At 42.2% G+C, this 27,571-nt stretch overlaps 2 protein-coding genes across 7 annotated transcripts in view; one reads left to right on the top strand and one right to left on the bottom strand.

The window, feature by feature from the left end:
* LOC114442165 (LIM and calponin homology domains-containing protein 1-like) overlaps nucleotides 1–2,333 on the top strand; it is a 32,191-nt gene extending 29,858 nt beyond the window's left edge. For all 6 annotated transcript variants that reach the window (XM_028415498.1, XM_028415500.1, XM_028415499.1 and 3 more), the window contains one exon: nucleotides 710–2,333. In XM_028415498.1, the coding sequence (XP_028271299.1) occupies nucleotides 710–735 (26 nt within the window). In that variant the 3' untranslated portion in view covers nucleotides 736–2,333. The remainder of the gene's footprint in view (nucleotides 1–709) is intronic.
* A 1,675-nt stretch (nucleotides 2,334–4,008) lies between these two features.
* Nucleotides 4,009–6,374, bottom strand: phox2bb (paired like homeobox 2Bb). Its single transcript, XM_028416552.1, has 3 exons — nucleotides 6,111–6,374; nucleotides 5,262–5,449; nucleotides 4,009–4,863 (listed from the first exon to the last, which is right to left on the bottom strand). The coding sequence occupies exons 1-3, from the start codon at nucleotides 6,349–6,351 to the stop codon at nucleotides 4,435–4,437; spliced, it is 858 nt and encodes a 285-aa protein (XP_028272353.1). The 5' UTR covers nucleotides 6,352–6,374; the 3' UTR covers nucleotides 4,009–4,434.
* Between the last annotated feature and the right edge of the window lie 21,197 nt (nucleotides 6,375–27,571).

Below are 27,571 nucleotides of genomic sequence, written 5' to 3'. Positions count from 1 at the left end.
ATCTTAATATCAAAATTTGAATGAATCTCGACCGTGGTCTTGTCTTAAGTAGATCAGCTTTGCATTTAGGGAGAGAGGATACATAGTGTTCTCCCTTATTGTTTGCTCTTGTTGGCCATATTTCATGTTTTCATAGATGAATATTTTAATAACATGAGCACCAGCAGTAAATACAATGTTCATAAAACCCGGTTTAAAAACACGCAAATATTATTATGATTTTTTTGTTTTCAAAGTAAAACTGACACTTTTTTTTTAATACTAAAATGTTCAGGTGCGTATAAACCTGAGCTCCTTATTGCAGCCCCGCTGTGAGGCTGGTAAGACAAGTGTGTTTTAATATGAAAACCCTCCTCGGTGCAGCTTTAATAACGGACTGTCAGAGACAGTGAAGCTGTGTCAGGAAGGAAAGGTGCGGGTGATGTTGCATTTGCAAGAGGACGACGGTAACTTTCCGTCTCCTTCACCTTCACTGCATGACAGCTCAAGTTTCAATGACCTCTCAGCAGCCGTTATTATCTGGGGATCAGGAAACCACAAAATCAAATTAGAGCCTCTATTAGAAGATTCCTGAGTCTTTCTCTCAAATTAAGAAGGTTTTCTTTCATTAGAGCTGCTTGTCCTTGAACCTAAAATACCAAGGGGGGGAAAAAAAACAATTGTGGTTTATAAAAAATTGTGGGTTTCTGTCTCTCTTTTTCCCATCAAGCGGCCGGACAGCCAACCACATTGTGACGCTCTCCTGAAAACGCACAAGGTTCACGGATGAAAGAAACCCGGGTTCCTGTTTTAACACCATTATCTGCAGATCATGTCCTTCACAGCGTGTCGGGATCCTTGCATCCTTAAAATAACCATTGAAGATTAATCATGTGGGCCAAATGGGAATATCTGAGGACAGTCGAAAAAAAACACAATACATACATATATACATCTTTCATGTTTATGTCATCTGATACGTGAGCAGCAAAATTCTGGATTTGATTGGTCCTCATAGCATCACAGACGATGTGTCATCATGCAGTGAGAGAAGGATGGAGACTGTTCAGAGGCGGCGGCCATGTTGGGGGAAACAAAACACTGTTTGCAGATGCTTCAAACACACAGATGCACCGTGTTGATGTCTACGTATGAAAAGAAAGTCAAGTATATTTTTCAGGCTGGAGAAGAAAATGTGAATATTGCTTTAGTAATAAGAATCTGAAAAGAGAGAATATGTGGTCTGACAGCTCGGATTGATTTCTTTAAATTTCCCTCAGCTGAGAAATATTAATAACTTAACGCCCCCCCTTCACGACAGGTTTGTTCTTCGTCCGGTCTGTCGGCTTGGAAAGTCAAGACTTTAATGTGCCTTAGGAAAGAAAGGTGATGCAGGGGATGGGGGGGAAACACCAGCTGCTGTTTGGTGTTTGACTTTTCCTTATTTGTATGGTTTTTTTTTTAGAGGGGTGCAGGGAGGGACCTGGCCAAAATGTAAACTCTCCCTCACATCAGGCTTTTGCTTCATTTGATAAGTACTGTTTATTCTCACAGACACAGCGTACGTACTCCTCTGTGACTCTAGTGAAATAACCAGTGCAGAGAGCAGACTACATATTTGCCTATTTGCAAAGAGAATTCAGTGTATTTACTGCAGGGGACAGCGCTGATGTTTGAATGTTGTTTTATTCTAGAGGGATATAGACTTCTGTATGCTATTAATTGAGGTAATTTTGCTCAGAGATAGAATTCATTTATACATTAAAAAAAAATATCACCAGTACATCTAGATACACGGCAGAGGTAATATGAACACATACCAGCAGCAGTTGCATCTGTGCAATATTCGGTGGGATGAAAACTATAAAGATCTGTGCCGCCAGCTGCACATTTTAAGTCACTTATTGCTTCTATAAAATAAAAAAAAAATAAGAAAAAACTTGTATGAGACGAGCTCCGCTATGTGTTGTGGATGTAAAAAAAAAATACAGTTAAAATAAATGCACGTTTAAGCCTAAAACCAAATGATTTGCTGTATGGAAGCAGACTAGCAGCCTCCTCTTCCTCCCTCTGACCTGCGTCCTATAGCCACGCTTCCTCCCCTCCTCCTCCGCGGGTCATCTCTGATCTACAGTGTTTTTATTAAGCTTCTGTTCCGATTGTGTATTTTTATTTTAATCCTCATTTAGTAAGTGAATACAAATCTCAGCTGAGTCTCTTATAGCGGGATCTTTGAGACGGAGCTCTTCTTTACAGGATAGTTGGGGAATGGAATCCGTTGACGTCTCTTCTTCTGTATTTATTGTAATATTCTCTCACTCTCCGAGATATAGATTCATTTGATGTTTAAATGCAAACGGCATTTACAGCATACTGTATGTTTATAAATAAAATGTTATAAATTAAAACGGGATTTTTGGCTCATCATTTTCTACAAAACAAAAAAAAAACATAATTTACGTCAAATGTGACCGTGATGAAATTTCGTTCAGGTTCTGTGTAAAATATGGTTTTGTGATTCCATTCAGAACATTATTGATATCTTTGAGTCTCATTGACATGTGACATGTGACTTTAAAACAACCGCTTATCACACCAATATCTCAATTAAGACAACAAACTCAAATTCATCTCAATGTTTTTACATTGAGGTGAATTTGAATTTGTAAAAACAAAAGAAAATAGGTAAGTATATTAAAAAATATACTGCGATTTTCATAACCTTGTTGGCAAGACTCACCTTTTATTTATTTTATATAAGGTCATAAATCCTCGTACTTGTGCTACAGTCTGATCTCAGAATCTTTTTTTTATTTTATTTTATTACGTTATCTTTTTTGTAATTATTTCCTGCAAAATGACCCTTTATTTAAGTAAGTATTCCTGAACATAAGTGTTGCTTTATGGACATGGAGCTTTAAAATATGTCTTATAATGTCACTAATTTTCAGTTTTGACCAGCATGTTCTTTTTCTTTAGTGTTTAGAAAACAGTTGAATTCAATGTAAAATGACCCCTTGACCTCCATTTCTCCATTTTCCTTTAAACACCTGATCTGAATGAGTTGTGCGGTGCTGTCCTTGGTGCTGAAATCCTTCAAACCTCAAATTCTATAAAAAGAAAATCACTAAAAAAACATGTTTAATAATTGTAATTATTTAAAAAAAAAATTGTTGTCAAAGAAAAGATCACAAAACAACGCGGGCTATTATTAGTTTTTTATCATCAACAATCATTTCAATGGTACACCCTGGAAAACTATGTGCACATGTAGAAATATTTCCTTCTTAAATATAAGCATTCATTACCTACATATAAATAACTTTCAGATCCGGGACAAAACATGTTACATAATGCTCACAAAATGGGAGGAAACTCATTGTAAAAATCAGACAAAGAGACAACATGCAAATTATATAGAAATAAATACAATGTTTGCATCCATTCCCCCTTTTTTTTTTTACCCAAAATAAATTCTTCAGAGGGAATTTTGTAAAACATCAAAAAGACTTTTTATGATCGATCTACGAGGGAGTATGGCGCCTATGGATCAACTATAGGAGACAATAATACGTATTAACACTATACAGTTTGAGCCACAAAAACACTGCCGTAGAAAGACACACAAAACATACACATTTCCTGTCAGAGGTGAACATTGCAGTAGTTTGTGCCATTTTTTTTTCTCTCGAGGAAATAATTGTGTTTATATCGATAATTTAAAGAAACTAAACTCTCAGCCTTAGAAATTAAAAAAAAAGCTCTGCAGCTGTAAGAGGCCGCTTCCACGCAGCAGGTCGTGTCTATATGGAACCAAAAAAAGAAGAAGAAGCAGGACGCGTCTCGTTGCTTCAGACCGTGGGTTTTGTAGGGTCATGAATATTAAACGTTACAGTATCAAACACAGCAGCTGTTGATCTCTGACATTTTTAGAACGAGGCTCCTTTTGCACACTGCGCGTTTCCACTGCGCCAATGTCTGCGTCTGCTCATAATCTGAACGAACAAATAATCATCCTGACAAGCCACTCCGTCCAGAATTCAGCCTGACATGTTTTTCTTTTCTTAAAAAAAAACAAGATTAGGGTGATAAATGTTGAATCTATGCGTGCGTGAATAATCTCAGCAGATTATTATTATTATTATTTTCATGGTATTATACAGACAAATCTTATTTTTGAAGGTTTTCAGTCCACGTGGAAACATCATCCCGCTTATTTTAAAAGAAAAGAAAAACATTGTTATTATGAGACTGTAGGACTTGTCCAGGAGGTTATTTTTTTACAGCGAAACTGTCAACGTGGCCACAAGAAACGGCGCAAGGCGTAAAAATCAAATAACAGGAGTCATCTTTTTTCTCTAACTGCGTTTTACTGTCCTTCAGTCTGTCTTGGGTGTGATTGCTTTTCAGTCTCCGGAGATGGAGGAAAGTCGTTTCCTCTGCTGTCAAGCTTCATTAGAACATGCTGGTCTTTACTAATGTAGCTTTGGCTCCGTTCTGTCTTTGCAACGACGACAGTACGCTGGCGAAGGGCCCGCCCAGTGAGTCCGGGATAGAAGTGATGGTGCCCGGTGCGGTGGCCCAGCCTTGGCTCGGTGCTGTCACTCCCATGCCGGTGGACACGGAGGTCTTCACCTGGTCCACCTGACCGTTACCGGCGGTGTTGACTTGGACTGCAGTAGGACTCGGTCCGCCGCAGTTGGAGGTGGGTACCGGGTTCGGGCCCGGGCCTCCTGTGCTGTCTGGGTCGGTGGTTTTGGTCTCTTTGCTGTCTTCATCTCTGGAGTCGGACTTCTTTCCAGAACTTGACTTGGCAGCCGCTGCCGCCGCTGCGGCTGCGCGCTCCTGCTTGCGGAATTTGGCACGCCGGTTTTGGAACCACACCTGTATGATTGACAAAAGGTATTTGTGTGACCAAAATAAACACTAAAGGTGCATGTCAGCATTCATATCTAATTTCTAAATTGCTGCGGTTACAGGGCACCAGACCCGTATTTTTAGAATGGAACCTAATCTATAAAGTGTCCCTGAAGGAAACACAACCCACTTTCTGCGCATTAGTGCGCAACATGTGCACATCACTATGCGTCATTTCAAACCAGAACATCTTTAACCTCACTGAAATCTTTTAAAAATGACTAATTAGACGCGTTGTCATTTTTGTTCTTATTTGCATTATAATTCCACCCGTGCGTAAATTGTGCCTGATCGTGCGTAAATTGTGCCTCATCGTGCGTAACCGCAGCATGCATGTGCCCGGTGGAGAGCCGGTAGTTATGTACCTGCACTCTGGCTTCAGTCAGATCGATTTTGAGTGCCAGCTCCTCTCTGGTGTAGATGTCCGGGTAGTGTGTTTCAGCAAAAACCCGCTCCAGCTCCTTCAGCTGGGCGCTGGTGAACGTGGTCCGGATGCGCCTCTGCTTCCTCTTCTCGTTTAGTCCGCCGTGATCCGTGAAGAGTTTGTATGGAACTGTAAAAGAAAATGAAAAATGTCACTGCTGTTGGGTGTGTAGCGGTCTTATCAGTGCAGTAATGGGAAGATGTGAGCGTGTGTAATTGTGATGTTGTCAAACAGGAGTAAATTCAAATTCGATATTTTGTATAAAATCCGGTTAAGGACGCTGGGCTGAAGCTTTCAATTGTATTATGCCTTTGATTACCTGTGAATCAGTTCAGAATTGATAACGTTGCTGACCTGTGATGCGGTTAATTGTAATGTTAAACTAATTGTTGCTCCTCAGATTGAGGCTCAAGTTTGAGAAGTTGTCATAATGTTCCCATCCGCCCCGCGTGTTGCTACTGTAACTCCAATTCGGTGTCAATAATGAGCTTTAGTCTTTGGTTATCTAATTATTTTCGAAGCTTTATGTCTCATCGCAAAGTAAATAAATTATGCCTATCATTTTGGCAGCTTAAGATAATTCTGTTGGCGGTTTTGGGTGTGACTGGGATAGTATAACCCCGTAACCGAATTACCGCTTGCCTGCAATCGCTTCTAACGTGATAAATTCTTTCATTTGTGTAAGCAAATTTCGTTTGGTAAATACTAAACACATTTCCATTTTCAAATGCAATCAAGGCGTCCTATAATAACACCGAGGTTGAGGACTCCGGAGCCGCTCGCTTCTTACCTGCGGCGTACGGGCTGCTCTGGTGGTCCCGCAGGGTCCCCAGGCTGCAGGACCCCGGCGTGAGGGACGGACAGCCGGAGGTAGCCCCGAAAGTGGTCCTGATGGGATTGTACTGAAACCCACTGGCTTGACTGCACGAACTGAAGTCCGCATAGGCCGATGCCAAGCTCGATGTGTCCATCCCGGCCATACATGACTCGTAGGCAGAGGAATTTAGGTAAGAATACTCCATTTTATACATTTGAAAAGGCTCGGTAGAGTTAGAAAGCTGCACTTCCCTGGAAAAAAAACGTCAAAGAAAACCCACAAAAAAAATGGGTCTGAAAGAAAAAAAAATAATAAAAACAAAAAGGAGGAAGACGCGCGGTCTGAGTTTGGGGAGGGAAAGATGACTTGTTTGGTTTGCACTGGTTGGAAGAAGGCTGGACGGGTGGGTAGATGTTCACTGCTCAGCGCCTGCTCCAAAACTGGCCTCCTTTATAGGAACCTAGCCCTGTTTTATGAAAAGCCCCCTAAGAGCCGCCTAGCCCGAGGTCTCTAGAGCATATAGTCCTCATAATAAACTTGGCTCTTTCCGCTTGGACAATAGCAAAGCGTTTGGTCTTATTGCTAGCGCTTTTTTACATGACAATAACTCATCAGTCTATTGGGCTGGCACTGGGGGCCCGGGCTGTCCAACCTCCCTATCATTGATCCCCTGCATCTCTAATTAGAATTTAATACCACGCCATTACGCACCCCCTCCACCACCACCACCGCCGCCGCCCACCCCCTCTACCCATCCACCCCACTCCTCTCCAACCACCATCTTGCCCTTTAATTCAATCACACCACTTGGAAATAATGAAAGTTGGGTGACGATTCTCCCTGATCCAATTTTCTCCAAGCTTTTAAGCCTTTTAAGCGACCGTATACCTTGGGCAGGATTTCACATAGTATTCCCTCTCTGCCTCTTCCTCTCTGCCCGTCTGCTCCGACTGCTTTTTTTTGACTGTTTTTGTGTCTGGTCTTCTGCAGTGAACATCTCCATGTTTATCGGTTATTACGACCCATTTTTGCAGAGGTAAAAGCACCTTTTTATCTGTTTTTAATATGATTTCTGTTCTTTATTTTAGGAGAAAACTCAGAAACATTCAGGTGAATTATTTCACATCACTGGCTGATTTTCACATTTCCCTCAGTGTGTTCACACCAATCACCTCCACAGCAACTCTTTAGTTAAAATAGCACATATAACATCCTTATAGTTCCCTTTATGGTTCATGTGTGAAAACAAATGAATGAAAGCGGTCGTCCCTGTCAGCCAAAAGTCCAACATGTTGCAAATTACGCACCATAATAAAGGGAAAACTTTCAAATCTGCGCAAAACACAAGACGTTTTCCTAAACGTCCCTTCAGTGCTGCAGCACCTCCTCTAAACTTCCGTGTGTGTGTGTTTTTTTAGGATTCAAATGAGTTTGTAATTGTCTTTATTACTTTCATTATTCCGTTTATTTGGCAAATAACATCTTTCTAATGCAAGTAACGAACTGGCGAGGCAGTCATCGGAGCTCTTAGGCTCACAATATTGGCTGAGTGGTTAATTCGGTTTGTGTAATAAGGTGAGCCGTTTTGTATGGCGCTTACACACTCTAAGTGTGTTGCTGCTTTTTTTTTTCTTCCATTGGACCGAGTTCAAGTCCTTTGCGCTTTTTTTCCCTCCAAATTATCGGATCAGGAGCAACAGGCATTATGGCGTCCATTAAAATTCAGCAGATGAGTGTTTGATGTTTGAATTTGTTCATGTGGCTGATATGTGTGGTGACGGTACGTAAAATAATATTCCAATAATAATCCTATAGGGACTGAGAATATGATGCGCAATACTTTGGAGTATATCGGTATTTTTTTTAATCATGTGGCATCAGTGTGGACACTGGATATTACAACATGTGTTACAGGATTATTATAGATTTTTTTTATTTGACTTCTTTCACACCTTTGTTGATTTCATTTTTTCATCATAATTAAATCTAATTTTCTCTTTTCATATTGCTTGTAAAATATTTACAGGGACATTTAAATAGGTGACGTCATTCTTGTGCAAATTAGCCTTTAGAATCAGAATCACTTTATTCATCCCCGAGGTGAAATTCTTTTTTGTTACAGACATTAGAAATTAAAGATAAATAGAAGTATGAAATTGAAATATAGAATAAATATCTAAATACCTAGATAACATTTAATCACAGTTTTCAAAAACATATCAGTATCTCCACAATATATCACAAAAAGGTGAAGAATGGTTCCAGCTCTCATTTGTCCACAGGCTGCAAGGTGCCTGTGATGTGTTTGGAAAGCAGCAGACCCGCTCCTCGCATTTACCATCAATTATTTGACTCCACAATTGCTGACGTGTTGCAGTGTGTTTCTGCCTTTTCTTCCGTGTGTACAATTGTCTTCTGAAGGGATCAGGAGAGCAGGAGAAAGAAGTTAATTCTTTCTTGACACAACCCGCTCCCTATTATGTAAATGTTTTCTTTTTATATTTTCTTTCTTTCTTTCCACACACACACACACGAGCTGGGACCCAAAAAGTTGTACCAAATGGTTAATTTGATTATTGAAACCAAAGAGCCAAATGGTTCACCGTCCTCCCTCCACGCGTCTGGCAGCGAGAAAAGAAACCATCTCTGGGAATTAATCTAATAACGCTCAAAGGAACGAGAAGTCTTTTCTGATATTTCGCCGAGGCAAATACAATTATAGCTTTTAGCCATCGGTTTCTTTCACTGAAGCCGCTCTTTATTCTTGTGGTCTATAGTCCCTGTGCCATAGTCCACCAGCTATTGAAGCGCCCCCTCTTTTATAGTTTCAACATCCTTTAATTCTTCCAGCTGGCTGCGCAGAAGCCACTGACGGATTTTTTTGATGTGAGAATATTAAATAATCGAAAGATTATTTTTTCTTTAAAGTAAGATGCAACATTGTGCAGACAGCTTCCATCCAGATGCGGCCTGCTGCCTGCAGGTCCAGCCTCTGCAGTCACCTTTCCCAAACCTGTGATTTACAGTATCATAATGGGCCTTTAATTCGTGTAAAGCGGCAGTTAATTCGTAATTATGTGACAAATAAAGGGCTTCAACCGTCTGCCTTCACTTAAATAAATCAGCAAAATGCGATGTGTGCAAGACCTTAAATTCCCCTGGCAAGTGCCGGACAATAGCCGGGATGCGGGAGGAACTCCTCTCCATTTAGTGCGCACTATCGTTGCTCAGCGATATAGGAATGCGGGTCGACAGGAGGGACAAAAAGAGGAACAAAATGCCATTGTCTCTGGATGGATTGGATGGATCCACTCCCCCGAAAAGGCAAAGCGACAGAGGAGGATAAAGACAAGGGGAGAGAGAGAGATGGGAGGGTCCCGCTGTCACATTTCACCTACAATGTCTCACTTCTCCGCCCGGGGAAATCCTACGCTTATCAAAACGGTTATTAATAAGGCCGCGTGTTGCAGGGGAGGGGCTGTAAAGGAGATCAAACATTCATTTTCGGGGATCCTCTCATGACAATTTAGTCTGATGTCTCAATTTGACGGGATGGAGAAAGACAAGGTTTCACTGCAAAACAGGTCTGAGATCAAACTGGTAGAAGAGGCGAAAAAAATGCCAGAAATAGTTCAAATTTTTATTCACCCAAAAATATCATAATTCCTAATAATATGTCTAGATTATTGTATATTTTACGATCTAATTTAGCGCATAATAAAAATGTGTTAACTCGGAGTGTAAGGCTGGGGTGGGTGGGTTCAAACATCAGACTTTAAGGTGTTCCAGACTGGTGCGTAAAAGGCGCATCACATTTCCAAGCGCACAGATGGAAAGTGACATCTGGAGAAGAGGCAAAATTCAATTAGAAGCTGGTGTCTTCTCTCAGTGTCTGCAGGAAAAAAACACGCAGCACAAAAGATGTCAGGAGTCAGCCTGCTGTGTGCAGACTCTGTTATTCTTTGACGTGTGTGTATCTTTGTTATGTGAGAATCCTGTGCCTGTATATCCGTGCCTATCGGAGCTGTAGTTATAAAATGATGGTATCTGGGGTCAGATAGTCGCCTCCGAAGTGATTACTTAACAGATTCTGTTCTTCTGTTTAGATGTCGGGGGCTACAGTCTGTGGTGTGTGTGTGTGTAATAATTCCCCGTAATCTCGCATTAACTCGTCCCGTTGTCTTCCAGATGCTGCAGCCAGCTCCTGCTCCTCTCTCCTCTGGCCTCTCTCTGGCCCCCTCTGAGCCTTTATCTGCGCTTCCCCAAGTGACCAAGAGACCAGCCAGTGGATTAACATAAAAATCTTATTCCGGGGGATAAGATTAGGAAACATATTACCCTCAAACGCGGCCTTGGCACGAGCTAGAGCCAGGCAAGGAATCAATTACTAAATTACTCCAACCTCTAAGTCGACATTAACGCAGAGAAATGCCATCGACCGGCTCTGAAATAAGATTTCGCAAAGATGTGATCATTAAATCTCTTTGCCAGTGTTCAAGAATTTGATTCATAAAATCGTCTGAAATGAGATGGAATTAAATTCTTATCGGAGCTCTTGTCATCGTTTCATCCCGCGCTGTTTAACGTTGGTCAATGGCCTTCATGAGATTTTCCCCCTGTAAATAAACTTAGTAATTGAATCCTCCTCTCCACGACACATTGTTTGCTTGTTATTAATTTATTGGAGCCATGCGGTCGGACGGACGGACGGGGGACGGTGCAGGCCTGAGTCAGGCTGAGAGGCTGCAGAGTAAAGGATTTAAACCACAAACACAACACTGTGTTTGCTGCAACCTGCTCTGAGGAGGGGATGGTGTCTCAAACATCATCTGTCATTTTTTTTGGCCTCCTGCATTTCACCCCACAGTGGGGTCAAGGCATATTTTTTATTTAGCATAGTCTACAGGCTTTGCCCCCCCCCTCCTCCTCCTCACATTAGCAATTGACAATTATTAGCCCCAGCCTCATAAATCAGCTGCGTGACCCGTTATTATTGTTGAATTGAATAGCTGTTGGGGAAGTGAGGGTCAGTGTCATTAACTTTCCTCCCTCTCTCCCCACACCACACCACACCACCCTCGGGCCCCCTGAAGGCATTTGGCCCCTCTATACAAGGACCTGCTGGCTAATAATGCCAGTGTGGTCGGCCCTAAAAGCTTAATCACACATGCATTAAGCAGGCAGACAGCGACCCTTTGTGCGCACGTAGGTTTACTGGAATTAAGCGATTAATGGTCATGTGAGCGGCAGGCGACAAGGCGGCGCATCGAGAATGATGGAGCGGTTTTTAATGTCAGAAAGAGGGAGAGAGCGCAGCGGAGGCGTCAGGGTGGAAGGAAGGAGGGAGGGAGGGAGGCAGAGCTGGGCAGCAATTACAGTAGACCGTGTCTCCCAATCCATCATAAAACGTCAAGGTCATTGTGCATTATATTGATTATTATTATTATTATTATGCAACGCTTTGTAATGTTTATTACACCCCCCCCCCTCACATTATAATATGCAAAAACGCGCATGTAAACACCTGCTATCAGTTTCTAAAGCTGCTAATTTGCGTCTCCTCGTGCCAATTTCATATTCTTTTGATGTATTATGACTAAACACACGTGGCCTCACTCCTTCCTTTTTAGCCTCCAGCCTCCATCTGCATAGAGGCTGCTCATATCATATCATTTCCATACAGCCAAAGGACCAGTCTGAACATGCACACAACAGGCCCCCCCAAATCTATTGTTTCCTTTAATGTGACGACGTGTCAGACACGATCAGTTACACACGTGATTAATAGAGTCATTTAGGTACAATAATAACAGTGAACACTTTATATAATATTGTAGCTAATCTTTAATCAGGTTTTATGAAAGCCTTTTTGGCAGCATCACCTGCCCACCTGTCTCTGTGGGAGTCAGGGCCGGCCCAAGCCTTTATGGGGCCCTAAGCAAAGTTTCATACCACCACCTTAGCATCAGATGCTTCATCAACCTATAGGCTGCACTGTGTGTGTAACATACCCACTGTTTGTATTAATCAATGTTATTTTTTAAAATATAAAATATATATTTTATCATGGACTTTTTGGTGCTCATGGGGGCCTTAAGCGACCCTGCACATTTCACATATGCCTTGGGCCGGCCCTGGTGGGAGTGTACAGGTGTGTTTGATTGACATCTACCTTAAGTTACCTGTTCTTAATTTTGCTCTTAAATCTGCCTCAGCTGTCACATATAGTATGTATATTAAGGTCAGCCTGTAGTAACATGGCTTTTCTGAGCATCAGAGTTTCTGTCATGGTGTCAGAAACTTGAATGTTGTTCTAAAATCTACCATTAAGAGATGAAAATGTTTCTATAATGAAAATCTTATGTTCCTCTTTTAATGGTAGAACTGTAATTTAGACCTAAACAGAGTCATGTCCATCTTTTTGTGCAGCAGGATCCTGAAACCTCACATTACTAAACTGTATATTAGACAAGAGGAAGTCAACTTCCTTTGATTTCATGCGCACTTTGTCACCATTGCTCTTGCTTCGAGAAGCCATTAGTATTGATGGCAGAAGGTGATTTATATTGCCATGACGACCATCCAATGGCAGCGCTTGTTGATCAATCAAACCTAATTTGATTGGATGGAATCTTTAAAGAACAGCCAGATGGGAGCCATCAGAGAGTCAGCATGTCCACTGCAGACTCTGATTCTGCTTCCTGCTCCCAGAAGGCCGCTGTCTGGGCTCTGAAGGATGAGGCTGCACCACAGAGCTGGAAGAGAACGATTCGGTGTTCTGGACCAAATCAATATATATGGATGGTAAACTGGCTGGTAAACAAGAAGGGTGTTCTGATTTGTAATGTTTTCACACACACAAAAAAAACAGAAAGTTCCTGTTAGAGGGCTGCACCGTTGGAGGACATGTTGTGTCTCTAGCAGAGTGAAAACAAATCAAAAGACTAAAACTATAATATATCATTTTGTCCATTAAAAACACATCACAGAGCCACACTGTAGTTTATTTAGAGTCACTTCCCCACAGGCTGTAATCTGGCCGGCTCCAGGAAACACAATCAAAATCTAAATTATGGCCTCAACACACACTGCAGCTTAAAATGCACACAGACACACAAAACACAAGAAAATTAAGGAAGACATGCACATGATCAAACATGCTGCACATGTTGAATGATTCCAGGGACCTTATGTATTGACTGACGAGGTTATTGATAAGCAGCTAACAAATAATGACAACCAGAATGAAGTAAATGTAAATTCGGCTTGAGGATTTTAAAACCTTTAATAACAACAGGACGCATTGTTTCAAGCACAAAGTCGGTAAACACACTGACGTTGATGAAGATTCTTATTCATCCAGGTCATCATACGTAGAGAAGATTGAAACACACTGATGGCTTCTAGATGAGTGTTTGCAGCCACCAGAGAGTTCTACAAGTTTTTAAAATTTGCTCACAGTCCCCTCCCCCTTTTGCCAAGCTTTACATTTTCACAGTTATGAGTACACAATCCAGGTACTCATGCTGCACTGCATGCTAGCAGTGTGAACTAAATGACAGTGAGTTTAAGATCATGATGCTAATTAGTGATATAGCTATACTCAAACTATTTATAATGTCATCACAAAATCTCTTGACAGTCCGTCCAAACCGCTGGCTGACTGACTGACTGACTGACATTGGCCACCCTTGAGCCAAATCCCCAGCATGCCTAAAATATGCCAGCTGTCTCAGCAGATGGTTCATCTCTGAGCTTCTATCTGTTTTATTTCTATGCCATGCATCTTCCCTCCTCTGCCTCCCCTGTGGAAGCTTGACGTGACAAATAGCTTGATCTGCACTTTTCTGCAGCAAAAACCAACGTGCCCCTCATCATCGCCGGGTGCAAATTTGATCAGAACACACCCAGAATCCCCTGGCTGCCTGATGATGAATTGGCATATTAGGAACGATGTTTATGCATCAGGCCAGCACACTTCGGCAAATGACAGTAAATTGCCCCGCAGACAAATCTCTGGTCTGGGATTCCACTGACTGGCGATGAATTGAACCTTCTTCCTGGACCCCAGGAGTTCCAGGAAACCTTGTCAAACAGAGCAGATGATGACTTGTCCTTAATCGGCAGATACTTCACTGTGGAATTAGTCATTTTCAGCTCATTTGGTGGAATTAATTAAATTTTAAAAAACACACTTAAAACAACCACTAACATATTTTAGATTGTGTTGTCATTTAGTAGAAATAAAAATCAGACATCCAGCAAACTTTAATGGAAAAATCACCAGACTACATCCATCAACAGATTACTGGTACAGTATATTTACCTGTTTAATACACTGTCAGGTGTAGTGTCCCGTTGATGGAGTGATCCTGCGAAGTCAGGAGTTGAACTTGGCTGTTCATATAGCTTTTATATGAATTAACGTCAGTGTAAGCTGGTCTGGCTCGGCCTGGTCCGGGTCCAGATTGAAGCCACAGAATGAAAACCAATAGCCCCGGGCTGATATAGAGTAGCAGCGAGAAGACAGAGGGAACCATAAGAGGAGCAATAAAGCTAATGTGATCAAAGAAAATGGCTCTCTCTCTGAATAGAGGTGGGATGAAAGCCATACCCCTGAAATCTGGCTTTGCTAGGCCCTGGCAGAGGTGACAGCGTGATGAAGTTTCTATTGGATTTCCTGAGAGTAGAAGCAAAGTAGCCCTAAACCACTACTACTACTGCTCACGTGCTGGATATGAAATTGATAGGCAGTGTGTGTTCAATGGGGTAAATTACATTGGCAGAATGGGGAATATTGTAGCCGTTTATACAAATAACATCACAGTCTCTGGAAGACGTGACATGTACGTTAACTGAATCGGTCATGGGAATTGTCAAATTATTAGCTATTATTAGAGAAGGAGGTGCCAACATGGCTGCCAAGCCACCGTAACAGCCATATTTTTTCCTTTATTTTCCATCTGTCGAGTGTAGCAACAAGGAAACAAACAGGTCGCACACTGCAGGCGCCTGTTTACTTATTTATTGTACCAAAAACTAAAGTGTTTCCGACTGTTCCAAATATTAGATTTATTTTTGGCACAAAACTTTCTCTCTCTGTCTCTTTCTTTCTGTCTCTCTTTTGGCTAAATGTGTGTGTATTGTTGTTTTGTCCTGTTTTTAGACAGGAAACCAATCTGAAAGGAAACATGTTAAAATGTATGCATGCTCACTTCCAGTCTTTATGCTAAGCTAACTGCTCTGAGTACCGCTTAAAGAGGGTAAGAAACTCATAGATATATGTTTATGTAGCTATCAGGGAAAAAAAAGTTCATATGTGCACACGTGTGGGTTTAATTTGTTTTATATAAACTGTAAACACACCAATGGTCTGAGCTCCTGGTCGACCTTTGGAGAAGTGGGAGCAGACCAGCTAGGGTGGAGGGTTGGGGGGGTTGGGTGTATTTTTAGCCTAGCATGGACCATGATTCTGCTTCCCTTGCACAGCCTTCATGACCCCTCCTCTCCTGGCCACCAGCCTCCAGGACAACACTGGAGGCCTGGTCCCTGCAACAACATGAGACTGTCACAGATCATTGTGCAGGTTGGTTGTTTGATGATTTCTATGCTGTATCAGCATTTTGTATGTAGCTCTCATATATATTTAAATATGGATCTTTAAATATGCTGCTAAATTGTCAAACGGATTTGATCATTTACATCATTTAAAGGGACAGAACCAGATTAAAGAAATCAGGATTACTCACCTAGGACAGCAATTTAGTAGTGTGACTAAAATTACATTTCTGGGTTGTTTACAATAATAGAAGCAGAATTTAATGTGAATTAATTCAATGTTGATGCATGTTGTGATTTGGTTAGAGTAACGTGGCTAATCTCATATTCTGATTACCACATTCACATGGCTGCAATATTACTGTAGCATGATCTCACAGTGGGACAAGACTGAGTCCAACTCAGTGACATAACATCTTCTTATTTCTGTGACCTATCACTTCTTTAATGCTTAAATATAATGACCTGTTAATCGTCATTTTTGATGTATTATATATCTGTCCCGTCTGTTTTCTTGAGGTCCTTTTTACTTTCTCTTTAGAAGCAATGACAAAATGCCCACCAGTTTGCGCCCAGCGTCCGTCCGCCCTCTCCTTCTCCTGCCTGTGTTTGCAGGTTTGCATCTGAATCAGGGGGCCGGTGGGGGCCCGAGCGCTCGGCCACGTGGACCAGATTGATGTCATTGTCTCGGCACACTGACCTTTGCTGTAATACCCACGGCAGACATCACAAACTCTCACATCAATTTAGTCCAATTGGATGTGGCATGTCTTGGCTAACTCGATTTGTGGAGAAATGCACCTGTCTCTGCCTTCCCTCCCTATAGATTTACTGAAGGGGAGGGGGGCAGGGGGTGGGATTGCAGGGAAGAGAAAAGGGGAGAGCGATGGGAGGGTTTTGGAGTGAAGTTGGCTGCTGATCCAGTATCCTCCCCTTTCACCTCCTCCTCCTCCTCCTCACCCCCCAAAAACCCTCACCCACATGCATATAAACACCACACACTTCTCTGTGTTTCTCGTTTTCTCAGCTCTTTTCCCTTGGCCATACTTTGCAGATGTAGCGCCTCTGCAGCAGCACACACCCTGGACACTCTGTGTGTGTGTTTTTGTGTGTGTGTGTGTGTGTGTGTGTGTTTTCCAAGGTCTGGGCAGAGCGTCTGGGAGAAGCAGAAGGAGAGCCATTAGCTCAGCAGTAATCAGATTAGAGCGACGTTAAAGGGGGATGTGAATTTAAACAGCAAGCAGAGAGAAGAAGAGGAAAAGTTGGAGGTGTTATTAAGGTTGTTCATTACTCATATGCTCTCACTGTGTGTGTGTGTGTGTGGCATATGTTGAAGTATGGTGTACAAGGTCACATTTATATGCAGCATATGTGGATGTAAGCAGCTGTACAGTATGTATGTGTGGGTATATTTCCTGTGTTTGTGAGGACATTTTAGACCTTTAGAGTGAGGACATTTTGTCTGGTCCTCACTTTTACACACATACTAGAAGGTGTGGTTGAAGGTGAAGACATCAGGGGATCAAAGTTAAGGCTACAGATGGAGTCAGGGTGGAGGATTATAGTTAGTAAAGGGTCACATGAAATACATTGTGTCACAGGTGGTCCTCAGAAAGATACAATAACCAATATGTGTGTGTGTTTATCAGCGTGTGTTTGTTTTATGCAAAGTGTGCAGGCTGTCAGTGATGAATAATATGTGCTGGGATCTGAGCATTAGGTAATGAGCAGCATGCTGTGAGGTGAGGCAGAAGTCCTCCATCTGCACTGATACTGTTTAATTGTAAACACACACATTTTCCTACTATCCTTGTGAGGACCTTAAGTCATTCGCTAACTGCTAATCCAAAGAAAAATCGAAATCTTTAATTAAGTCTGCATTTTTATGACAATATCAAAGGTGTGACCTGCAGTAAATGAATATTCAAGTGTTTTTTTTAAAAGGTGCAATTTAAAAAATGAACCAAAGCTATCAAGAAAATATAAAGAAATATCAGCTGTTGGACCTCTTTGCTAAGTGTCTGCACATTGTTTCTGATGTCTCCTACCCAGGACACCATCATCAGGTGACGTCAAAGATCAGAATCATGTTAACTGCTGCAAAAGAAAATCATCAGGTCATCATTCAGGTCGGTTGTTGGATGATTTTTATGCAACAGCAACGTATGACACAAAAACCATGAGGTGTGAGATGGATGTTAAAGAAAGTCAAGCTAAAATACGCACACAACAAAACAGGACAGGAACCTAACTGCCATTCAAAGTCTCTGTCTCAGATTTACTGTACAGTTCAGCCTCACCTCACTCATTGGAACTGTTTTAGGCAGCAGAAGGCAGCTGGAGAAAGAAACCGATAAACCTGCACAATGCAACGTAACAAAACAAAGAATAAGTTAGTGATTAGCAGGTCAAGATACCCAGAAGCTAATGAACCAACAGTTTCTGGAGAGTAAAACCGATCCCTGGGTGTCCCAAAGTTTCATTGAGTGGGACTTCAGTCGTTCCCTGAACGTAGGGTAATATCAATACTGTTGGTGACAGACAGGTCTGGTTGATTTTTTTTTTTTTGAAATACTTTAATAATCCCATCAGGGGATTGCGGGTAAAGTGCCTTGCCCAAGGACACACAACAATGACTAGGGAGGAGGTGGGATTGAACCACTGACCTTCTGGTTATTGGACAACCCTGCTCTACCACTGAGCCACTGCTGATATGAAGCCTCTATAATGACTATCAGCTTGTTCTAAAATGGTCTCAATAGACAAAAAAAAACTCATTATCAGTTTTAATGTGCTGCTGTCCTCATAAAGACATGTTTAATCCTCGCATACAGCACACTTACTGTACCTCATAGTAATATCTGTCCAACCCAGGCCTGAGAAAGCATGCATCAACATCTACCTCATGCACAGTCTAATAACAGAAATACCTTTGAAACCTTTCAAACACACACACAGACAAGCCGATGTGGAGGTAACATTTTCAGGCCGTATAGATTGTGCCTGCAGTGGTATTGACAGGCGAGTCAATAAGCCAGCAGGGTAAAGATGATCCTAACCTTACTATTCACTTAACATTGACTTGAGTGCAATCTCAGTGAAAAAAGCAGTGTGCATGAAAGCAGCAAAATGCCAGCCGGTCATCATGTCCGGTGATGACTGTCAAAACGTTTACCTTTTCAGCATGGCTCAGAGTGGCACCAGTGACTGTGTTTGTATGTAATGTATAGAGAAAAGTGTCGGGGGACAGTTTGTAAATAACTGATCTCAAACTGTGATGTAATATTTCAGGGCTGACAAAACTGGAACTCACTCTGTTCTCTCTCTGTCGTGAAATCTGCAGGATGATGGAAGTGAAGGTGGAGGAACAGGTCCTGCAGGCTGGAGCATCTATACCAACACTCCTACACAGGTGAGCTAACGTTTTCCTGGTCAAATGTCTGCTTGTAGGTAGCCAGAGAGAGTGTTATTGTGTCTTCTTGTTGTTGTTTTTGTGTTAAAGCTGCATCACAGCTACTAAAAACAAGTTTATACAAAGATGTTCCTCCCTCTGGTTCTCAGCCAGAGCTCCGGTCAGTGACCCATTACAGCCAGGCTGGACAGAGTGACCCCCACTGCCCCCTCACACCACCACCACCACGACCCGTCCCTGTGCCCTGCTCCCCACCGCCCCAGTGCTGAGGCATCAGTGCTCCTGAGCACACAGTCCTGTAGCACCCCCTGACCCCACGCTGTCCCCCATTATAGAGCAGTCAGAAAGCTTTTAGGGGCTCCGGTAACGCTGAAAGATTGATGGTGTAAAATGGGGTGGAGGAGGGGCAAGAGCAGGTGGTTAAGAAGAGAATGTCCTGCTTAATGGGTTGCCAGGAATGTAATTCAATAATTATGAAAAGTGACTCAGGAGAGCTGGCTGGATGGATGGCTGCTACCGAGGGAAGCAGGGAGGCTGCCGGCGGTCTGCGCATGCCTGACCATCCTCAGCCTCCTCAGCCTCCTGGTCCAGCAAGAACAGGTGAGCGGATTCCTCTTTCTCTCGTTGATTTGAAGGAGCACAGAATCAACCAGTGCAAACCTGACACCCCTAAGAAAGGCTATCAAATTGCTGCTTAAGGAGAAACACACCACCTGGTCCCAAAACAAGTAAGGTGAAAAAACACCTGTTCACAGGCCCTCCATCCTCCTACAGCAAGTCACAAACACAACAGACATGTTTCAGGGTCCTTACCTGGCTGTGAGGATGTTCCAGGCTCCTGGAAACATGTCAGAATCACATTTTTCTACAGATAATAGTGAACAGGGAGGGAGTCAGCTTATCTTTATTTGTAAAGCACCTGAATGACACCAGACAGGGCTGCTGTATTCGTCCCTCTGTGGACCTCCTCAATACTGCAAACATGAGACATTGATACAACACATGTGCAATAATCCATCTGTACCATCTATGCTGGTGTGCAATGTTTGTACAGAATTCCTCTTATCTTTATTTTTAATGTACTATATTCTACTTTATTCTATTTAATTCTGCTCTGACCGTCGGTGTTGTATTGCTGCTGATACCCGAATTTTCCTGAGGGACCTTCCCAAAGGGATTAATAAAGTCTATTCTATTCTATTCTATTCTATTCTATTCTAGTCTAGTCTAGTCTATTATGTCTGAGGTTTATTTTAGACTAATAAACTGGTGTCATCTTCTCAAACAAAGCTCAGAATTCCTCATAGATCCTGTTTGTGTTCTTCAGTTTCATCTCGTTGGGTGGTTCTTTCTTCATTGAGGCCAGTGGACACACGTGAGCCGGCATCACTTTCCTTCAGTCGGTTTCTAGTTCAGGCAGAGAAACTGCTACTTAAAAAACAAAGTTGTTTGTGCGAGCTGCAGCTCAAATATTTGATGTTATTAAAAGTAAAGCCCGCTTCAGGATGAATTTCTTCTGCTGTCTGTGGTTACTGTCTGACTTTTACTGATCGAATTAAAGCGATTGGTTTCCCTCAAACTCTGTGTCATCAATATTTTGCAGGCCAGATGCGAAACAGTGCAGACCTGCTGCATCGCTTCAGTGGAATTGTTTTTTTTTTTTTTTTGGGTGTGAAGCTGTCAGAGTCGTGAACAAAAAGAACTGAAGCTATGCTGATTGTTGGATTATTAGTTTTTATTTTGTAACTTTGAAACTTTTAGCTGCTCCGATGGATGGATGGGTGGATATATATATAAGCTTTTGCTTCTTTGTCGTTCTTCAGTGTTGAAGGAGTGTTTTATGTGCTCCACGCTTCCTTCCACATTTCAATACATGCCCGTTTACTTACTGGATTTAACAGACGCACAATAAAGTATCGGCTGTGCAGGAAGAGTATTTTGCAGTTTTGATGTAATTTGCAAACTGTAGCGTATACATCTGACCCCACTATGTCAATAAATCCCTTATTCCAGTTGGTGAAAGTCTTCCCATCAACTCTTGCTCATCTTTCATCTATTACATCCTCCCTCTCTCCCTCTCTCTCTCTCTCTCTCACTCAGGGTCTACTTTTGCTCTGTGTCTTCTTACTTTTGCTCTCCAAGATGTATTGATAATTTCCAGCAAAAATACGATTTCAGTTTATTCTACAGAGCAAAAAATCTAATAGCTGACTCCTCAATTGAATTGTGTTTTTTACCGGAGTGGAGAACAATAAACAGGGAGGAGGGCTCCGTTTCCAGACGTTCACCATGAGATTATTGTTCAAAAGAGATCTGATGCGATTACAGGAAGCAATAGATGATAATTACATCAGAACATGACTTTTCCTCGGCGAACACTTATATTCATCTGGGTTACGCATCGGCCCAAAACTGAAATGTGGCAACGCATGAGATGACAGGGCCTGCTGTAGTGCCTGGGAGTGGAGGAGGAGGAGGAGGAGGGTGTGAGGTGGTGTGTGCAGTCATGGCAGGGTCATGAGGCCGTTCACTGTTTGATGCTTTGTTGTTATTTTGGCTGTGAAGACTGTGAAGGACACACACGTCTCATCCCAACACAGTTTCTAAAATATTATAAATCCCTTGAAGATGATCAATAAATCTAAACTAACATAATTTATAATGATCAAAGACTCAATCTGTGTTTTTACATTTATAAATATACATATTACAATATATAATCTGTGGGGATGCCTCCTCTGGATTATTTTAATTGGATTGTGATGATCTTTAAGTAAAAAGCCCTCAAAACAAACCCTGCAGACATAAAGCATTAAGATTAAGATTAAGATTAAGATTAAGATTAAGATTATTCATTTTAAGGGAAATTAGATAAAGTAACTGAATGAGAATCAGTTTAACTGTTTAAGATTATGTTAGCCTGGATTTAATCTGAGAAGGATCATTATATCAGATTTTGTCTACATGATTATCACTATGGCAACATGTGATAAAAAATGTTAACATTAATTAAAGTAAATTTAAAAACACTAAAATATCTATACACTGTAGAATATAGAATCAAATAGGGATTGAAGTGAGAGGACACAACATGAATACATGTCTCAGCCCTGATCCATGCTGTCCTTGTTGTTGTTGTCGTTGACTGGCTGATGTGTTGTTGTGTCACCGGCTGTGTCAGTGTTGAGTTGGTCACTCAGTAAACTGACCACAGCTCCACTGAACAGAGCCTGTAAATAAAAAAAAAGGGAAACAAACAGAAAAACAAAGTTGCTGCTGTAATGACCCTCAGTGTTTGCCAGACCCGGCTGTTGAGGGCCAGGCGGTGAAAGATGGCTGCTTTTACAAGGCAAGACAATGCAAAAGAAAAATAACAAAACTGGCCAACTTTGATGGCCCCTGAATATATTGGGCACTCTGCCTCTGCTGTGTGTGTGCCTGCAGCAGTGGGTGGGGGGCAGAAGGGTTAAGTAGGATAGAAGGCACCCATACTTCAGATTGGCAGCAAGCTGCCGCAAGGATAATCTAATCAGAGGATGCAATTCAATTAGCCGAGGGTCTCTGGGGCCACCGAGCCAGGCAGCCGGTGGCAGCGCTGCAACCGAGGGGGCTGCTGCCTCCACACCCGACACCCCGACGCTATAGCCTCCGCCGGGGCCCTGGCCGCTCCACATGAATGCAGATGAAATTTGAAATATGAAAATCTCCAATAATTTATGGAAGTTGTCAGGAGCACAGAGCCAAGCTGCTGCTGCTGCTGCTTCCTCCTTTGGCCGAGGGGAGAGAAGAGGGGAGGAGGGGGAGGGTGTGATTTTTCTATGGAGCTTACAGCTTACAACAATACTGGTGTTGTATGAATGTAACACATATTGTAGAGAATTATTAGCCGTGTGATGTTTACATTGAAGTGGAGCTGTTGAAACCATTTTTCAAAAGGCATGGTGACATCAGAGAAACATTTTAAAGGAGGTGGACATTCAATATAGCTTAGCTTAGCTTAGCTTAGCTTAGCTACTGAGCATGAAAGAAACACACCACAACCATAACATGTGCAACAACATTTTTTATTATTAAAAAGTCACTAAGCTTTCAAAGGACCTCTGGCCTTCTTTTACATTATTACCCTCAAATCACACCTAATAATCAATTTCTTAAATAACAGACCAATATTTGTTTTTTATTTTCACTGTTATTGTCTGTTTCAGTGTACACAAACAGCTTAAAACAGATGTTAAACACACCACACACTGCACCAACCAGGACATTTTACAATCTTCATACAACCACAGGAGGGCGTATAGAGATGTCAACAATAGACTACTACACCTGTTGTCCTAGTCAAAACTGGCTGATAATAAATATCTTTAGATTGAAAAAACCCTCTGATAATGCAGCTGTGTGCTTAAATAACATGTGTCCACACGCTGTGGTAAATTAGTAGCCACAAGTCTTCTAATGAACCAAATTTGTGACTTAAGATCCAGATTGTTTGTTGACTTTTCAGCAGATATTTTTAGTATTTAGAGCCTCAAACAAATAGGAAATGCCCTTTAAATGTCATTAATTCTTAAATGAACAAAAGTCTTCATGTGGTTCAAGTATTAGATATTGTGTATTGTAGAAGGTTTGTGTCTTTAAATTAAAACAGTAAACAGTTAGAGTTCTAGGCTTCCATAATAACAGCTTCCTCCTGTGTCAGTGAAAGGATCCGAAGCCACTTCTGATGCAGGACACATTTTCTCTCCTGTGTCACACAGCTGTGACATGCACCTTCCCAGGAAGAGAGAGGAAGCTGATGAGAGCTGGAGGAGGAGGAGGAGGAGGAGGGTGAGACAGGATGAGATAGAAGATGGAAGGAGAAACCACGCAGCAGAGAGAGAAGCTCTTAGACAGATTATTGCTCATTAGAGGCTGCCTTGCACCGTACCATTATGTCAGGAGGAATCCTTTTTCATTTGCACAAATTTGCCTGGAATTTTTCTTATTTAGCCCGGCCTCCATTATCAGAACTGGAAATCGGATTAGCCTATGATTATTCTCTGGCTCGCCTGCCAACATTTCCCCATGCGGCCAGCGCCGGTGGCTGGGATTTGTCTTGGCCTTTTGTTAACCTCTGCCCACCAACAATGCACACACAACAACAACAACAACAACACCTGAAATAAGCCAGTGCAGGATAATCGCTCCACCTGAGAGCACACAGATTGGATTTGTTGATGCTGCACAGAAACACATTTTCAACATCAGCCATTAGGAGGACATCATTGGCCGCTTTTTGGATTGCTGTGCATTACGAGCTCCATAATTGACTTTATGTATTTTTAAATGTAAAACAGAGAGGGAGGTTAAAGCTGAGCTTGAGCTTTACAACCAATTTGACAAAAAATATTTTCAAATAAAGCTCAGTGTTGTTGGAACATAGAGCTTAATCCTCTCTGAGGTCGTTGTTACTTTAGCTTCTGTTTAAATGCATCTCTGTAGTGTTGGGTTGCATTGTGGGTAATGTAGGCTTCAGAAATCACCAGGTTAGACCCACTTACTGTGTATGACGTTATTAATGGAAGCAAATGTAAGTGTTGTTTAAAAGTTTGTGTTCATATTTTGTCGGCTAACAAATGTAAGTTTAGTGTGAGAGTTTTGCCAACATTCAGTTCTGTTATTAAGAGGTGAAAAACTCAGCTAGATTTTGAGCGCATGTTCATTTTCCTACTTGACTCAGTACACTAACAGAACATGTTAATAGTGGGGCAGAGCAGTGGTGAAACCCATGTGACACAGAAACAGGAAGTGACTAATCTAATGTCTAAACTCTCTTTCATCATTATAACTTGTTCAAATGTTATTTCACACAAATTTGGAACCTTTATTCTGTAAGATGTCGAGCTAGCAGCTAAACCTCTGTCAAAATCGGCTAACTTAGCTCATGTGTCCCGAACACAGCATGTTCAGCTACCACTCCAACAGCAACAAGGCTCCTACAGGCATCAGTGTTGCAGCCTTTTATTTTGAAAAGCTGCTTTTTTTTCTTCTTACTGCATCTTTTGACAAAAGGATCAACTTGAAAACCTGTAGCCTTCAGCAAACTAACCCTCAGTTTTGGTCAGTTTAGACATTCCCCCAGGAGCCTGAAAACACACAAACATAGACTCCTATAGAAACCTATAATAATAGTGATAGCTTTTTGTACAGTAGCAATGAAACAAAAGTCCATTATTTTCATGAACAGTCATTTTATACCAACTTATCTGGGGCTGACCACCTGATACAGACCCCTGTGTTTGCAGAACTTTTATTTTTATGGAACATTTTCCATCTTCAGCTTGTGTGTGTGTGTGCGTGTCAACATGACGATCAGACAGCAGCAGACGTGCAGAGGAAGAACAGGTGGAATGGTTTCCCATTGCTAAATAATCACTCCAATTAGTCAATTAAAATCGGAGGCAGAATCAAGTTATGGATACCCCATGAATGAGCCCCCCCCTACACACACACACACACACACTAATCATAAATCAAAAAGGACACATTTGACTGTTAGGCTGTCATTAACCTATTGTTTTTGTGGCTGTAATTGACTGTAAAGCAATAAGAAGTAATTTGTTGCTGGTTAGGCAGTTTTAGGTTCATTAGTAAATAGTCTGAGTCGTTGATTCGAAGCGTGAAAAGATTAGAAAAACTTAATAACGGGCCAACAGTAAGCAGAGAGGAGAGTGAACACAGCTTCACACCTGCACAGGTGTGTTAGCATACATCACTGCAGGCCTCCTGTCTGTGTTTGCTCAGGACAAATTCTTAAACCTCTCTAAAGCTCCTGATGCTCCCTCAGAAGATCTCTCTTTGGGTCATATTAGTGTGAATCTTATCCTCACCATAACAGACAATATGTCCAAAACCTGTGGCCAAATAGTGTCTTATAATTTGCTAGGATGGAAGACTTGTTCATGGCACACAGACATCAAATTTAGGACTTTAGTCTTCGGCTGGACGTCTTTGAGTCTGAACTGCCTGAAGGGAAAAGTGATGTGTGTTGTAACATGTAGAATGGATCAGTGTGCGTGTGTGTGTGGTGACAGAGTGGGCAGAACACAGGAGCTTCACGCTCCTCATACACACTTTTAACAGTGTTGTATTTTGCTTTAGTTTTGAACGTTCAGGTGGGATTCATCATAAATTTGTGATAAAATCTTGAAGTCTGAACGATGTGATTTTGATTTTTGCCCCTGAGATAACAGGTGTATGAAATGCAGGACATAAAAGACAAAGGGTGGGTTATTTGTTTGTAGAAACTTTGGTAGATTTATTTGAACAAAACAAAATACAGCTTTGATTTTAAAGTGAATTTATCTGGGAATTAGAAGCAAATGTGCACAGTATAGTCAGTATAGTCATGTCCCTTTATCGCCTCTGTCCCTGCAGAGTAAAGACAGTCGTCAGTTGACAGTCGTCATCATCATCATCAGTCCATCCTGCCAGTTCCAGCCAGCAGGGTCTGCAGGACACCGTGTAGCCATGCTGGAGTGACTGAAAGCTGGCTTGGTTGGAGCAGATTGCTGCCTAATTGTGCTTTTCAGAGCTGCTGTGAGCCGGGAGTTACAACAGGGCTGCATGCGGTCTGGGGCCACAGCAGTGGACGCTGCACCGAAGGACTCCAACCTAGCAGGGTCCTGTTGATCTGCTGAGGCAAAGGTCACCGTGGGCTGAGTGACAGACCCCAGGATGGCAGCAGAGAGGGCCAGTCTCACAGTTTTGGGATTTTTTTTGATCACTTCTAGTGTGGAAGAAGCAGCCTGCAGATCTCATTTGGTGCATCTGCTTCCCTTTTTCAGCATTATGCATTCTGAAACTGGATGATCCATCTCTCCCTCTCTCCCTCTCTCCCTCTCTCTCTCTCTCTCTGTCTCCCCCCTCCAGCACTCCACCAGCCAACCCCTGCTATTTTCACCCCACACACATCCGTCGCTGCACTTATCCAGCCTCTGACGGCTGCTGGCTCGATAGCTAAACAGATTATCCAACAACAGAGCACCTCTCCTTCTCCCTCTCTCCCTCTCTCTCTCCCTCTCTCTATGCACTCTTCTAGCCATGGGTCCTCGGAGGCGGAGGGGGGCCCTATTGAGCGGGGCCCAGGCTCTCCACTAGCCGGGCTCTTTATTGAGGCGTCTATGGGGCTTTATGCTGCCAGCGCTCGGCCTTGCCCTCGCCATCATCAATCATCCTCGGCTCCAGGGCTGCTATCACTGCTCAGACAGGCGGCCAATCACAGCCTTCCAGGAAGCTCTATAGGAGAAGAGAGGAGGGAGAGAGAAAAAAAAACACAGGGAATCAGTTTGTTTCTGTTGCTGCTGCCAGTCTGATTTGATTGACATCTCCTGTACCTTCTGGGTGCATGACAACACTGGCAGATTGGTGGCATTTGATTAGATTGTGAGAGTCTGAGTCATGAAAGCAACAATAACTATGTTCC

The sequence above is a fragment of the Parambassis ranga genome, chromosome 10 (assembly GCF_900634625.1).
Source record: "Parambassis ranga chromosome 10, fParRan2.1, whole genome shotgun sequence".
NCBI lineage: Eukaryota > Metazoa > Chordata > Actinopteri > Ambassidae > Parambassis > Parambassis ranga.
The sequence above is the reverse complement of the archived record's forward strand: the minus strand, read 5'-3'. Positions and strand labels throughout refer to the sequence as shown.

Excerpts from the sequence above, each read along its gene's own strand:
- phox2bb (XM_028416552.1), bottom strand. The coding sequence starts at position 6,351 with ATGTATAAAATGGAGTATTCTTACCTAAATTCCTCTGCCTACGAGTCA. Across the intron at positions 5,450-6,110 it reads GAGCAGCCCGTACGCCGCAG|TTCCATACAAACTCTTCACG; the intron begins GTAAGAAGCGAG and ends TTTCTTTTACAG. Across the intron at positions 4,864-5,261 it reads TGACTGAAGCCAGAGTGCAG|GTGTGGTTCCAAAACCGGCG; the intron begins GTACATAACTAC and ends TCAATCATACAG.